Source organism: Malus sylvestris, chromosome 17, assembly GCF_916048215.2.
Source record: "Malus sylvestris chromosome 17, drMalSylv7.2, whole genome shotgun sequence".
Classification (NCBI taxonomy): domain Eukaryota; kingdom Viridiplantae; phylum Streptophyta; class Magnoliopsida; order Rosales; family Rosaceae; genus Malus; species Malus sylvestris.
This window is the reverse complement of record NC_062276.1, coordinates 21,703,098-21,719,914: the sequence shown is the minus strand read 5'-3', so window position 1 is coordinate 21,719,914 and position 16,817 is coordinate 21,703,098. Positions and strand designations below refer to the sequence as shown.

Here is a 16,817-nt window from a genome sequence, read left to right as displayed (position 1 = left end):
TTACATTTACACAAAACAGTAACATTATCCATCAAGGTTGCACTAGGTGTTAGTCAGACGGAGGCTAAGAAAAATTACACAAAAACAGTAACATTATCCATCAAGGTTGCACTATTTATACAAAATTGCAATTGTATATGAATATATACATGATCCTCAAAACAGCAAATAATGACTTCATCTCTCAATTATTTACACAAAATTGCAATTGCATATGAATATATATGTATATATATATATGCACATATATATGTGTGCGTGTGTGTTTGTGTGTATATATATATCAATGCATAATACATAACGTTACTACAGGTACGCAAATTTAAATTGCCATGATCGATGTCGCTGTTGTGAGATCTCAAACCAATTATTTATTATCGTGAAGAAAAATGAAACAACAAAATAATATGTAATTAATTCAAAATACTATTATAACTAATGACATCTTAACGTTTAATATGCAAGTAAGTCTCTCTTCGCTCGGTATAAATAATGGCGAATGATGATCTCCTTATTTAGGTGTGAATTGGAATTTCTATTGCTTTATCATTTCTCTTTCAAAATTTAAGCTGTGCTTTAATTGGACAATGGGATGCATGCCTACTCGGTACTAAATCACACATATAATTATGTAAATGCGATCTCTATCCTGCCTAATACTTTTGTGGCTTTTTAACCAAAATGGTCTATGAAATTTGTATAACTTCTCACTTTGGTCCTTGAAATTTGAAATCAATAAAAGTGGTCCATGAGTTTGTCTACCATCAATCATTTTGGTCATTTCATGAAAAAATTTCATTAAATAATGCTAAAATGACAAAAATACCCTTACTTTTTGTCAAATCATTTGGTCATTGTTCATTAAATTGAGGTTATTTTTGTCATTTTGCTCCTTATTTAACACAATTTTTCATGGAATGACCAAAATGATTGCTTGTGGACAAACTCAAAGACCACTTCTATTGATTTCAAATCTTAGGTATCAAAGTGATGAGTTATGCAAATCTCAGTGATCATTTTAGCTAAAAAGCCTACTTTTGTTGGGATCTCATTAATTTAAGTCCATTTTTGTATGTTTGGCTGCTAGAAAAGAGTACAAAGACTACATCTCTCATGTACCTCATTTTATATATGAAATCAGGAATGGTTTTGCTAGAACAGAGTGCAAGGCTCTTTGACGTTTTTGCATTGTACTAAACGCTACTGTATTCTATATTTTAATCCGGTCACATATATACAGTTTGTCTAGAATTTTATTATTTTGTTTCATGTAGCTCGGGACCATCACAATTCGACTTTCACGATTGTACATATACACTTTTTATTTATACCGCACAAGGATTATAAGATCAACCATGCAAATTAATATAATATCTAGATGCTCTAAATTTATCTAGCTTATAAGAGAGATTGTATTAAATACATATATTCACATTAGTTATATATGTATTAAGTGCATATAAGTATGAGAAGTAAACGATTTTCATAAGAATAAGAATAAAAAAGCAAATATTTCCAACTAAAAAAGGAAACAAAACAAAATTTAATTAAACTAGCCTATCAAAGGTCTGGTACGAACCATAAAGATGTGGTATACAACTGCGACCAAGAACGACTTTTGGGGCAACTAAAATGCCTAATACTCTTATTTGTGAAGGAAAATATTCCATAGTTACATCCGGTTGAGTCATAACACGAGTAATCAAAGTCAAAATAAATATTGTTTTTTTTTTACCTTTTGACCATAGAGTACAATATACGGCGGAATGGTGGTTGCTCACAAATAATACCCGACCACCAAGTTCAACAACCTCCATCCATTGTGGACCAGCATCAATATCACACTCCAGTTTGAACACTCGAAATCCTTTAGTCTTAGGTGGCTGAGTGTAACTAAGGGCTGATTTGGTATTGTTGTGCTTTGACAAAAAGCTGCTGTGAGAATAAGCGGCTGTGAAATAAATCAGCCGAGTGTTTGGTAAATTTTTTTGTAAAAGTGCTTTTGGAAAAAAAAGCAGTCTGATAGTGGGTATTTTCATTAAAGGAGCACTGTAACTCTGTGTGCTTTGAAAAAAAACTAGTTTTCCAAAGCTGTAAATAGCTGCTTTAGCTTTTTTCTTTGATTTCAGCTTATTCTCACAGCAGCTTCCAAAATAAGCCTTTTTTTTTAGTTTACCAAACACCTAAAACCCTTACAGCTTTTTTTCATGAGTGTTTTTTTTTTAAGCACCTCACTCCCAAACCACTCCTAAAGGTCTTTCCAAACATGACCTTATGCCAAGGATCGGCTATTAAACATGTTTCTTGTTTAGGCTTGTAGTTTGGATTGAGGAGCCTCCAAATGTTATTCTGGACCTTCTCATTCAACAAACAATATAATTTTAGGAAAACTAATGAAAATGACTTGAAAACTTTGAGTTTTAACGATAAGGACAAAATAAAGGGTAAAATAAATAGTATCAAGTTTGACTTTTTAGTATAAAAATGTGAATTCTCGTTAAAATAAACAGTACTATGATCTTTTCGTTATAACTCTTTATAATTTTTCAAGTTAATGATGTCGACTTTTCCTTCCAAAAAATAAAAAAGCAACTCCATAGATGCAAAATCTTTTGGCAGGTGAACGAAATCACGGCCATTGTAATGCTCCACTCTTGATCCATCATAGTCAACGAATTTGTATCAATTGGACGTGTCCACCCATCAGCCACAGACCAAAGCAACGAGGTCATAGTCTAAGGAGATAAGCTGCCTACATCGTACCAAAATCGTAGGACAAAAGCTGATATTGTCCAGTCTTAGTCTTAGCTAGGGGGTGTCTACCCCTACCCCCAAACAACAAAAACAAACAAATTTTAGAGAAAACCTCTCGGTACTGTATATTTTAACGAAAAATTACATTTTTACACTAAAATATCAATTATGATATTATTTATTTTACCTTCTATTTTGTCTTTATGATTAAAACTCAAAGTTTTCAAACATTTCATTAGTTTTCTTAAAAAACAAAGCTCCAAAAAAAGGGTTTAGGACATCTATAGCCTGCAGCATGGCATATCAGAGGGATAAGGATTGTCTGCCCTCCACTTCTGATGCCCTCCCCGTGCTCTTCTGTTTTGTGTGGTCATGGTTAAGCCACGTCAACATTTTATATTGTTTTTTTTATATATATAATAAGACAAAAATGAATAGTAATATAAAATGTTGACGTGGCTTAACCGTGATTACACAAACAGAAGGGCACGGGGAGGGCACTGGAAATGGAGGGCAGACAATCCTTGTCCATATCAGAGCCAGACACGCAGTCTGCGCCTGAGCCTATAAAACAAAGACAAGTCCGGCTTCTAAGCAGTCGGTGATCTGCCATCAACAATTGTTGTACAGGCGTGACATTTGCTGAGTCCAAGTTTTATGGAGTAGGAACTCCCCTCCTAATCTCTCCCCCCTTCCATCACCTCTTATTTAAACGGTTGCAATTACGCCATGTTTATATCTTGTTTTGAAAATTTTATATAGAAAATAAGGCAAAAAGAAGAGTGAGAGGAGGGGATGTAATGGGATGGTAATAGGAAGGGAGAAAATCCTACACCCATTGGCATGGTCACTGGGACCCACCTCCTCGTTACTCCTCAATTGGAAATCTGGAATTCAATTAACCCTATTCAAGTAGATATCGTATTAATGTCTCCTTGAAAACATTGTTAAATTCCATCTGCTATTACGATTTTATCCATCATAACACACGTGCTAACATGGAGAGATTTTTTAAAATATAACGAGAACAATGTTTGTACATTACTCTAGCTACCTTAAGCCACACCATAGTTCATAAAAAAAATAACATACAACCTAAATCAATCACTTGGGTTCCAAACCCGCATGTTGCATCTAATCCTAACATTTTATTTTCTCAATTACCGGGTCATATAGCTGACTAAACCTCTGGTTACCCACTGAGTTGAAGTGCTGATGTGTCCAATTTTTTTTTTTTGAGAAACTGGATAAATTCATAACCAGGGCCGGAGCTAAAACACAAGGAAGCCAACCAGGAGGCAACAACCAGAGGAGAAAAATAGAAAGCAGTGAAGATGGGAGTACAGACTAAAGACACAGCACCAAGTGCCAAGCGTCACCCCTTTCACTACCAAAATACAATTATGGGGGACAAGGGAGACCATCCTTGTTCAAAATATGAACCAACGACGATGGGGGACGGCTAATCCAAGTAGACCCGCACATCTCCGTGTTACTTCTCGACGCCAAGCGGTTCGCCGCCAGATTGACCGATCTCGGAACCCAAGACCAGCGGCATGATTGGAAGATATCCTTAAGCCTTAAGATTTTAGTCAACGTAGGATAAGCCTCCTAGCGGCCAGAGGACATATCATGAGCCAAAGCAGAAATGTTCTCTTTAGAATCTGATTCAACAATAATTCTATGCAAGCCCATAGACTTAGCAAACTCACAACCATACCAAATGGCAAGTGCCTTGAAGTGTTCATTTACTTATATAATAACACTTGGTTATCAATTTATGTGTGCGGTACAAGAAAGTATGGGATGTGCTATCCACACATCTCATTTTACTTCTCACACACCCATTGATAAATTATGTCAGTTGATATTCTTCAATTCATCCAATCTTACGGTTGAAAATTAAAAAGGTATGTGTGAGAAGTAAAATGGGGTGTGTGAATATCACACCCCTAAAGTATTCTCTGTCAACTATTCACACACCCTAATTATCCAAAAACCATTTCCCGCCCCTCGGCTGAGTTACGGGTGGTTCTATCCTGAATATCCAAAAAACCAGTAATACCTTTGCACTCCTTCTATAATCAACTTAAAGCAAGACCACCCATGAACCTCGAACCTACTTCATTAGGCTTAATCCAAAGGTATTAGTATTATTTTCCCTAACTTACGTAGAATGGTGCACGTAGTGTTACCGCACAAGACCTCCAATTTTCTAAAACCCTCAAGTTTTTAGTCTAACAGAGACAATCTATGAATCTAAATCCGATCACTTATGTACAATCTATGAATAGTGTAACTATTTTTGTTCATGTATCTTGGGAGCATCAAGATCTCGACTTTAAAACACAACTGTACATGTACACTTTTTATTTATGTCGCACAAGGATTATAAGACCGACCATGTAAGTTGATGAATACTCCAAATTCATATAACTTATGAGAAAAAAGATTTGAACTCGAACGCATATACCAAACCTACGACACCATGCTTGGGGATTCAAACCGGGGCACATATATTTTCAAAGATTTAATTCACATAACTGTAAGTTCAGAAAGTGTAAAAGAACAATATAAAGAGCAAAACTTAATTAATTGGTGCTATGTTCAATTAATATAGCGGATGCAATATGCAATTATATTAATTAAAGCCCAAGTAATGAGAAGTAAATATTAAACGGCATTGTTGTAACTATTCGAGATTTATTTGTTTAATATATAGTTCTATTATTTAATTAAAGTGCTTTGTTAAATTATGTTTTTTTCATAAATCAATGAAACATTATAATTAAATTTTATTTCTCAAATAAAAAGGGGTACATCTTAAAAATCTAATAAGATAACCTAATAATTATATGTACCCAAACCAATTTGTGATGCTAGGTTCGTCTTCACTAAGGTTCGAGGTGCCTCATCACATAAAAGATTTCTTCTTCTTGTCACTTTCCTTAATTTGTGCCTACAAAAAGCTTGTGTGTTCGACGATGCTTTGTCGTCAACCTTCATGAACATAGCTTCCCAATCTCTTTTATCAATATGAAGTTCCTTGCATACTCAACTTGACTTCTATAAAATAAACCACTCTACTTGTCAGTCTCACCTTTTAACGTCGTCTCCTTTGGAACAACGTTAGAAACACACTTAATAATTCAGTATGTTGGGCAAATTTTCACAACCTTCCAACATTTGTGATGGTTGAACCTTGTGATGAATTTGGGAAAAATTAGGTACCAACTGTTTGCTCGCATCAACTAAAACAAATAAAGTGGGAAAAAAAATAATTATCTCAAAAAAATAAAAGTAGGTGCTGACAAAAAAAAAATAGAAAATTGTTACCTCATCCCCATTATTTGTGTCACCTTGATAATTTTTCACCGCTTTTGTCTGAGCATCTCAACAACTGCCTAATGCAAAACTCAAATTTTTTATCATACTAGTAAGTGCACTTTTCCTACGACTAGTTCCATACCGACTGCTATAATTTCATGAAATTTCTTCCGCACAAGAAAACATCTTTTAGCGATTAACCATGCAGTTTCAGTTTCGACACTACCTTCAACGGGATATGCCTTTTCGTAAGCACAAACAACATAGGAATGTAATCAATTAAATAAGAATGTAATAAAAGATTGTACATAATTTCGCATTCTTGCTTTCCTTTTTTATTTTATTTTTGAGACATAGTAGAGCTCTAAGTTTTCTGGATTTTGTCTGGGGATAAATGTTGTAATTCTAGTGCATTTTATAAAATTGATAGACAGTGGAAAAAACCTTAAAGGTTATGAATATGCATTATTTGGTCTTTCAATTACAACTTGCATCCTGTACTTTTATTTTAAAGTCATCAAGAGACTGTAATTGAAGGGATTGAGAATCCACGAACTTTTTTTTTTTTTTCATTTTTGGGGTATCATACCTTTTTCATTTTATGTATGATACCCGAAAAATGAAGAAAAAAAAGTCCGTGGATTCTCAATCCCTTCAATTACAGTCTCTTGATGACTTTAAAATAAAAGTACAAGATGCAAGTTGTAATTGAAAGACCAAATAATGCATATTCATAACCTTTAAGATTTTTTCCACTGCCTATCAATTTCATAAAATGCACTAGAAATACAGCATTTATTCCTAGGGCAAAATCCAGAAAACTTAGGGCTATGTCTAATAAATAAGACAAAGGAAATCAGGTCGTAGGAACAACATACTATGTAAAAATGCAAATTATGCATTCGGGATCTATAATCTTCGTTACATAAACCTGGAGGACATAAAAATATCTCTATTGCTTTCCCTGATGCATCATATTCCTAAGAACCTGACTATCTTTAGGGTGATTTTTGTCCTAAATTGACAATTGATCGCCGCCATATCATCTCACAAATGGAATTAGAAAAATAAACGGTGCTATAAAGATGCATTGAAAGACATGGAAGCATACTGTGATGAATTTGATTTCGGTTCAGCAACAGCTCCAGCTTCTAAGTCGATGTTAGGTTCCTGCATGAAGAAATGCAGGATTTGAGTTCACAACAGGTACACATCCAAATAAAACCTAGCAACAACAAAACGGATAATTTGTTTGAGGTCACGAAATATTTTGTGTTACGATCAGAGATACCGTGAACAGGTGATACAATCCGTAAATAACAGTGTTCATGGGGATTTGAGTTGCACAAGAGGAAGAAGGAAAACGGCTTTTGGGTAAGATAATGGGCTTTGAATTCCAACATTTAATGCCTATTTCACCAGGCCCAACCCAAAATTACGGGATATGGATCAAACATGCTGAAAAACTGATTGCAATTTGCATTCATGCATCTTTGGGAGAAGAACTCGCATACAACTAACATGCTAAAGTGATGATGTTTTAAACTAATCATGAAATGTTATGTCAGTAAATTAAAGCACATGACGATGCATAAGGGATTGGGACACCGCCACTATGTAGTCCAATTTCTCTGAAGTTTTATGTTTTCATGAGTTTAATCTAATACTCCGAATGAGCAAAATGCTAAATCATACGTATTATAGTTATGATTTTATACATGCACCCGCAAATTATGGGCTGAAAATTCGCCACAAGACAAGACCGTAAATGATTGAGGTTGAACTGGGAGACATGATATGTTGAATTGTTGTTTTATTAATAACTGCATCCCCAAATTATCGAACCATCAACAAAAAAAGGCCACGACAGTTAAATTGAAATTGCAAGTCAAAACCAAGCCTTAACATGATGCCATCTTATTAATGGAAGGAAGATCAAAATTACACTAATACACACTCTCCTGCTACAAGTATGGGCTGAAAATGTGCCACCAGACAATCCCTCACCAAGTACTCACCTGAAATGCAGAAAACACCCAAAAAACATACAAACCTTCAACCTCATACAACCATGGTTGGACCACGAAGAAGCAAAACCCTAGATAAACCAAATCAGTAGAAGTCACCTGTTTTGCACCCAGGAAAATGGGCCCCTCCCACCCATATGTTTCCCTCGATCGATTTTCTCACGTTCAAACCAAACAATTTTGGATTGTCCCTCAAAAGATCAGCTGCTTCTTGATTCAAGAGGTCCTCATGGTTAGGTTCCTGCATGAAGAAATGCAGGATTTGAGTTCACAACAGGTACACATCCAAATAAAACCTAGAAAAAACAAAACGGATAGTTTGTTTGAGGTCATGAAATATTTTGTGTTGCGATCAGAGATACCGTGAATAGGTGATACAATCCGTAAATAACAGTGTTTATATTTAAGACAGGTTTCCAGTCTTCCCGAATAATGTTAAGGCAAGTGTTTCCTTCTAAGTCGATGTTGGGATGGTAGATCTGCACATATGGTATGCATTATACAACACCAGATATATATTATGGTTTGGATCGTAACCAATATACACGAAAGTTAAGTTCTGATATAACTAAGGTTTCGTTACCTTGGTTTTGCACTTGACCTTCGGAGGCTCATGAGGGTAGACTGCGGGAACTTTAAACGTGAAGACAAACCCACCACCCCTGCGACAAGAGGTACAAAATGTCAGTGTCAGCAAGATGACATCGAAGTTGCAAAATCCAAACAACGTATAGAGAGCCAAATGAAGCTTCAGATCAAAGGTTACTTACATATAATATCCCCGATAAGGTGTAATGGTAATCTCAAAGTCCATCAAATCATCCTTTCCATTGGGGAATGAAATCTTGCATTCTTCTGGCATGTTCAACTCACTTATATCTACAAGACAACATCATAATACAATTGAAGGACGACAACAACAACAACAACAACAAAGCCTTTTCTCACTAAATAGGATCGGCAATATGAATCCTAAAACGTCATTGCGTTGATTTTTGTGCCATAATACAATTGAAGGACTGGTTGAAGGAATTAAAATAAACACAGAAACCTTGCCTTTACGTACGTTGGAGTTAAACGTGTATTTAGGAACTTAATATGCATGTAAGCGTATAACTTTGTACCACATTGCAACAAATCATAACATATATACATCCTAAAATCATATTTACCTCTATGAAGACGCAATTCTCCTGCACTTTGCTTCTTTACGAGACCATTCTCCTTTGCGTTTTCAGCTGTTTCCTTTTGCTTTTCTTTCACTTTAAACAATCTGATCATGGTTTCTGTAATTAAAAGAAAAGCACAAATTTAAAACGGGTAATAAGATGAACCATACATGTCTGTTGTAAGTGTTAACAATTTGTGAACAAAAACATCGAAGAAAACTTGCTCGACGAAATGCCGCAGAAAAGCAAAAGGAAAGGAAATGGAATGGGAAAGCAAAGATAGGAGAGGCACAATGAAGACGGCCAAGGAATGAAACGGATTTATAATCTTCCTTTCTTCTCTATTCTTGTCTTCCTGCTACTGGTTCGTGCGGCCATAGGCTTCTCTTTCCAAAAATACAAATCATATCAACATGCAGTCGACTGTATTTGGAAAAAAAAAATTAAAAATGTATTCAAAAACTAAAAATAAAAATCATATCAACGACTTGTCGTCGGCTGTATTTGAAAAAAACATTCCAAAGTACAAATCATATCAATGACATGCCGTCAGTTGTATTTGAAAAAATAAAAATAAAAATGTGTTCAAAAATTAAAAATACAAATCATATCAACAACATATCCTCGACTGTATTTGAAAAAAAAATAAAAATGTATTCGAAAACTAAAAATACAAATTATATCAACGACATAACATTCTAACTTCCGTTTACGGAGGTATTTTTCTGCTTTTTATCCTATATGCTTGTATTATTTACTTAGGACAACCTGCGGAGGAGGAGAATGACGCTCAAGGACAACCTCCGGAGGGGGAATGACGCTCAGCTGAGCAGCATTCCCCCTCCTGAGGTTGTCATCCTCCGCAGGTTGTCCTAAGTAAACAATACAAGTATATAGAATAAAAAGCAGGAAAATACCTCCGTAAACGAAAGGTAGAATGTTAGCCAACTCGGGATGTTCCATTTCAGAAAGGTGGAAGAGAGAAGAGGGAGAAAGAAGAAGGAGAGAGAGCGAGTTTACAGAGAAGAGGGAGAGATGAAGGAGATAGAGGGAGCGAGTTTACAGAGACGAGGGACAGAGGAATGAGATAGAGGGAGTGAGTAAGAGAGAAGGGAGGGAGGGAGTGAGTGAGTGACTATAGCTGTAAATATAGGATTTCAAACGCAGCAGCTGGTAGGAATGGGTACTAAAAATTCCTTTGGACAAATAAAAAAGGAAAACAGAAAATCAAAAAACATGTAGCCATTGTGACCGCAACTGTATACTGGTGCAAAACCTCCTTAACCTAAAACTTAATCCCACCAACCACTATCCCTCTCAGTCCACTGATATCCAGAATACCATTATGCCCTTTCATTCCTTTTGCAATTAACTTTATACATTTTATCGATACTATTACTGTTTTTGTCCATGTAGTCATGCAAGTATGTAAAGAAGCTAAATTTTTAAACCCGGTCACTTATATACATTTTACGCAAAATGTTACTGTTTTTTTCATGTATCGTACAAGAATCATAAGATCGGTCATGCAAGTTGAAATAACATATTTGGATATGTTCTAAATTCACTTAACTTGTGGAAAGAGAAATTTGAACTCGAATGTTCAAGATTTCTTTGCATAAGCAAATATCATAAGATCGACCGTGCAAGTCGAAACAACATAGTTTACAAGTATGATTAATATAAAAATCAATGAACAAACTATATCTAAAACTAAAATACAGAGTTGACAACACATTTTATAATTTAATAGAAAACTATCAGAAATCAAAACATGTTGGTATCGACATAAGTTAGGTGCACACTTTGAAAAAAAGATTATATCGAAAATTCCTAGTTATCAGAATCTCTCAATCCATTCAAATTTTCATTTCAACTTTTGAAAAAACATCAAATTCGAAATTTTTGTGTAGAGATTCAAAAAAATTTATTGTCAAAAATTAAAATCTCATTCCGACTTGGACCCCTAGTTGAATCTTATTATTTAAATCATTAAGATATCAAATGAGCTTTGAAACTTTAAGAAGTGGAGATAATTAGTAAGTGATAATCGTTTGACACAAACAATAATATTATATGTAAAACCTTTATTTGGATTCTGGCAATAACAAAATTCTTTGTTTCCACATTTTTTTTTTGGAAACGCCAGTTGAACCTATGAACTTATGAAAGATGTGACAAGCTATGACTGATTGACCGCAGGCTGAGGGAGGGATGACTGATTGACCGCAGGCTGAGGGAGGGCCACAACTTTCATTTACCTATGGTAAGGACTCTGTCACGCATTTTTCTCTGGTGAGGGTGGGAGTGGTTGGGTCATGGTGTTTAAGTGGGCTTGGGAGGGAAGGGAAGAGGCTGGCTTTTCTGCTGCTTCTGGTTTTGATGAATTTACCAAATTAGCCTTGTTTTTGGACTGGTGTGTAAGACCAAGCAACGACCAAGTCAATTTAAAATTAGATATATACAATAATTTTGGTGACCCAGAAAATTACTGAAATATTGTGATGGTGTGTCGACAACGCAGACCCAGCACTTCTCCCCTCAGTACACACCAAGCACGGCAACGCAGACCCTGTCTCATTCCAAACTGATTTTATCGTAGCACGTGATCGGATCATATTTATATATATTTTTACTTCGAATTCACTCGTCTTTTCTTAGTTAGTTCTTTATATTTTTGAGCTATTTACGTTATTTTTGTGTTTATAGGATTTATTATGAAAAGAAAATAAAAATAGAACAAGTGAAATTTTATGTAATAAATTCGTCAAAATTATATGTGTAGATCAGCTTTTCAAGAAAGGAGAAAGCTGCTTTGCGCATAGCATAATTAATTAGTTATTAATGGATTTGTTTGCTTGACTGCCTTATGAGTTAGATCCCAACCCCCGCCATCTCTTGTGGTGGATCTTCTGCTTTCATTTCATTGCATCATCTATATCTAATTAATTAATTAATTAATAAGTTAATTGACTCATTATTTTATAATCAATTTTATTCTCCGCTCCTCTCTACGCATCTCATGATTCATCTCTCGTGCAATGTGCTTGCTTACTTTCTTGAGTTTGAAGTGTCCAGCACTTGGCAGACAGACAAGAGCCTACTAGACTATACTATACTAAAGGTGGGACGGTGAAAGAATCCAAAGGAGAGGAGAGAACGTGCAGAGGGAATAAGAGGCTGCTTTGGCAGCGAGGAAAGAGGTGCTGACGCAGGCCAAAGAGTGGATACCAGCTAGAAGAATAAGTGCAGCGTGGTACGTGAGGTGGAACAAAAGAATAAAAAAGGGTGACAGCGTGGAGAGGCAGCAATGGGGGGAGATATATAATAGCAGCTCCTTGGCAGCGCAGAGGGAGGAGGGAGAGCTGCCCTTTGGGCAGCGTGAAAAAATAAAGCAGAAAATAGGGGGAGGGGATTGGAAGCAGCGGAAAAACGTGAAAGAAGGGAGAGAAGTCAGAGTGCGCAGTAGGCGCAGGAAAGAGTGAGGTCAGGGGAGAAGAGAGTGACGCGGGGCAGGGGAAAGCTGCCTTTGGCAGCTGGAGGAAAAGTGGAGGGAGGACGGAGAGACGAGGCAAGTCAGCACGGGAATAGAGACAGCAAGGGCAGTCCAGGGCAGGCGTGACAGCTGCTTTGCAGCTGGTCAGAAGGCAGAGCGGGAAGGCGTGAGAGACGGGGGCAGCGTGGGCACGAAATCAGCAGATCATCCTTTTTCGGTTTAATCTTTCTAAACTTCTATTTTATTTCTGTTTTAATAATGTGTAATTAAATTTATTTTGGCTAGAGGTTAATTCAAAGCCATGAATATATTTGTAATATGAATTGATTACCTTCAGTTGTGATTTCTGAGTTGTGATTTAATTTGCTTAACTGCTTGATTGATAACTTATTTTTGTATGTCGATTAAGAATGCATGCTTAATTTACATGCATGAATTTGATGCTAGAATATAAGTGAATTTCACCTAATCGTTATGAACTTATATTCACAGGTAGTGAAGGTTGTTATCCACAATCGTGTTAAGTGAATTCTAGGCTGAATTAACATGCGTATTTCATAGTTATGAATGCCTAGTCAATGTTTATGATTTCCGTTGAACTTAATGATCTTTGTTGAATGTCTCTATCATGCATATTCCATAGTTAGGGACTTTGATGAGGAATAATTTGGTTGTAATGCGTATTCCATTCAATCCAATGAATCTAGGGAAATCTAAGAGTTAATTTAAGCGGACCTAATTAACTTGGAACATTGTGATTTACAATTTATTGAAAGAACAACTGAAAATCAATTTATGTTGCATATGTGTCATGTGTGGAGAAGAACCCTCTAGCTAGTCCGTCACCTATTCTTTCATCTTAATTTCATGTTTTTGTCAATTCGGTAATTTATTTAAGTTTAATTTACTTCTCGTAAAAACCAAACCCCCCATTATTAAATTATATTATTTAGTTAGTTTTCATTGTTGTTAGTCTTTTAATTCAATTTCCGTCCATTTCAGTTCCTAGTGTTTAATTTGATTATTTTCATTATTTTGAGTCATTCTAAGTGTGTTTCAAGTTATTAGAGTTTTTAGCCTAGTTTTGTGTCATTGAGTCTTGTTTAATATTTTTAAATTAATTTAGAATAGATTAGCAATCCCTCCTAATCCCCGGCCTAGAACGATACCCTACTTACATCTATACTACAATTGTCAAAAAGAGGGTTTAATTTGTGTGTCAAGTAATTTTCATATCAGCACGATATTATCTGCTTTAGGCTCAGCTTGCACGATTTTGTTTATGGAAAAACACAAAAACTTCTTAGTGGATCATCCATCTTTGGATTGTTCTCGCTCGAACTCATTTAACTTCGGAGTTCCGATGAACTTCGAAGCCAGTGAGGTTTCAAAAGGTCTCGTAGTAAATGGAGGTGAACATGTATATATAAGGCATATCACTTTCTCTCTGTTGATCGATGTGAGATGTTGTAGACCCAGCATGGAACAGATATACCCACTGAAATTTTTGGCCTTTTGCTGGGTTTTGGGTTGGAAGAGAAGTAAACAGAGCCTATGGGAGGAACCAATTAATATGCAACTCGAAAACAAGTTTATCGAAATAATAAATATCATACTATTCTCATATAACAAGTTTGGGATGCAACTGTAACACAGAATACAGTCTATGACCCGTCAAGTCAGAGACAAAAATGGCGTCGCTCGGATTAAGCTATGGTTGGATGCTCATTTACTCTGGTCTAGCTCACCCCGCCAGTTTCATAAAACAAGGTTGATGTTTTTCTTTTTTGTTAATAAAGTAGAGTGTAACAACGGGAACTAGTTTTTGAATTTGTCGTATCATTTTGTATTCAAAGCTATGGAACTAAAATTGTGAACCCATATTGTTCCAAGAATACATGAAGCATATATGCTAATTAATAAACACGATTTTTACAAATAATTATCTATAAGCAACAATTAAGCTTAGACGGGCTTGGCCCCAATGGCCCGAAGACATAACAGTTCGCCTAAATTCAAACATTCAATTCAACCAACGATGGACTTGTAGCTTATTTAAGGGTACCCCTTATTTAATTAAGTATTCAACATCTTGAGTTTGATTCTCACCCTTAAATATCGCCCGTCTCGATCTCTATCTCTCCCTCTCATCCATGGCTGCTGAATAATTGCTGGAGGATATTGAGACGTAAAGTAAAGAGGGGAAGTGAAACATGCAGGAAACTTCCATCTAAAAGAAAAAATATTATATTTTCAATTTTAACTTTGATCTTTATATTACGACCATGGGATTTTTATCAAACGGATAAGAACAGAAGCTCAGGTAAGGGTCCGAGGAAGATAATTAGGACTACACAATTCTTTCCCTATATGGTATTCATTGACCACAATCAATCTTCAATGTTTCACACGGTAATGTCCTCTGTTCAATTTTTTACGCTTGTGCATACACAATAATGGCTATGGAGGCTAAAATAACTCGGTAAGTCTTTTTGGACTCCAAAAAAATAGACTACCTTGACGAAGCAACCAGATGCTTCTTAATTTGAAAAATAAAATAAAAATAGTGGAACTTTTTAATTTTCCTATTTATGTCCCATCCTCTAATATATGAATATATATTTACGCAAAATATCATTATACCCTTGCATTCCTTTTGCAATCAACTTTATACATTTTATGGATACTCTTACTGTTTTTGTCCATGTAGTCATGCAAGTATGTAGACTAGCTAGATTTTTAAACTCGGTCACAAATATACATTTTACGCAAAATGTTACTATTTTTATTCATGTAGCTAGTGTGCATCACAAGTTTGACTTTCACAATTGTACATGTGCACGCTTTTTTTGTGTCGTAAAAGAATCATAAGACTGGTCATACAAGTTGAAACAACATATTTAGATATGCTCTAAATTCAATTAACTTGTGGAAAGAAAATTTTGAACTCGAACATTCCAGACTCATTTACATAAACAAATATCGTAAGACCGACCATACAAGTCGAAACAACATATTTTCGCAGGCAATATTAACACCAACATATCTACTATTCTTGCAAACCAAACACCAGCTTCTCCCTCACATTTGCCCGGCACCTTGCTCTCTTACAATACAAACCAAAACAGCGAAGCAGCCACCTATTGCTAGACCAAAATTGTTGGAGCAGGCTTGGTGTTGTTATTGAAAACAATTCCCAAAAAAAAAAAGCCGTATGAGGCGGCATTGAATCGGAACCCGAGATCGTCGTGTTTGTCATCTCCGGGCCATGACCTGTTTTGCACCCCTTTGGACAAACAGAAAATGAAAATAGAAAAACAAAAAACAAGTGGCCAACCTCCTCCTCACACCTCAGTTGGAAATTGGGATTTCAATTCAATTTTTTTTAAGTATATATGGTATTATTGTCTCGTCAAAAACATTGTTAAATTCAATCTCCGATTACGATTTTGACTGTTCTTCTATTAAAATTTTATCCATCATAACACACATGATAACTTGTAGAGATTTTTGAAAATCTATCAGGAACAATGTTTGGTATAACAAAATGTAATAAAAGAAAACTAATGAAACAAGTTTGAAAATTTTGAGTTTTAATATAAAAATAAAACAAAGGGTACAATGAATAGTAACATGATTGACTTTTTAGTGTAAAAATGTGATTTTTCGTTAAAGTGAACAATACTGTAAGCTTTTCGTTAAAGTTCCCATGTAATAACTTAATTAGTTGAAAAGTTAAAAAAAAAATCTACAAATTGCATTAGAACATTTGGTGTAATGTGTGTTTGTGTATTATGCTAGACCTATTGTATCAGAGACATCAATCAATTCAAGAGCCTTCAATCTCTCTCTATATCATCTTCTTTTGAACTAATCTTTCATTTTTTGCAATGTAGCTAACAGTTCCACAAGATAGATCGTGAGTACTGAATTCCATCTTCTAGTTTTAGCCTTTTAGGTTTGGTCTGTGACCGAGAGCTTGGTCTTGGAGACTTGTTAGGAGAACTCAACGAATTCTTCTCACATCTAGGTAAGACATTGGTT

At 35.4% G+C, this 16,817-nt stretch overlaps 2 protein-coding genes across 3 annotated transcripts in view; both read right to left on the bottom strand.

Moving 5' to 3' along the window:
• Positions 1-5,986: 5,986 nt before the first annotated feature.
• Positions 5,987-16,817, bottom strand: part of LOC126612388 (NEDD8-conjugating enzyme Ubc12-like) — a 118,435-nt gene continuing 107,604 nt past the window's right edge. Inside the window, exon 6 of the mRNA XM_050280796.1 lies at positions 5,987-6,005. The gene's annotated coding sequence lies outside the window, so the exon portion shown is untranslated. The remainder of the gene's footprint in view (positions 6,006-16,817) is intronic.
• On the bottom strand, positions 7,229-9,491 carry LOC126612380 (NEDD8-conjugating enzyme Ubc12-like). Of its 2 annotated transcripts, none has more exons than XM_050280782.1 (6): positions 9,281-9,491; positions 8,879-8,987; positions 8,692-8,770; positions 8,471-8,587; positions 8,208-8,349; positions 7,229-7,251 (listed from the first exon to the last, which is right to left on the bottom strand). In XM_050280782.1, exons 1-6 carry the CDS (start codon positions 9,387-9,389, stop codon positions 7,244-7,246), a joined length of 564 nt encoding a protein of 187 aa, XP_050136739.1. In that variant the 5' UTR covers positions 9,390-9,491; the 3' UTR covers positions 7,229-7,243. The 2 variants fall into 2 exon arrangements, with proteins under 2 accessions (XP_050136739.1, XP_050136738.1); XM_050280781.1 differs by lacking the exon at positions 7,229-7,251 and adding an exon at positions 7,979-8,099.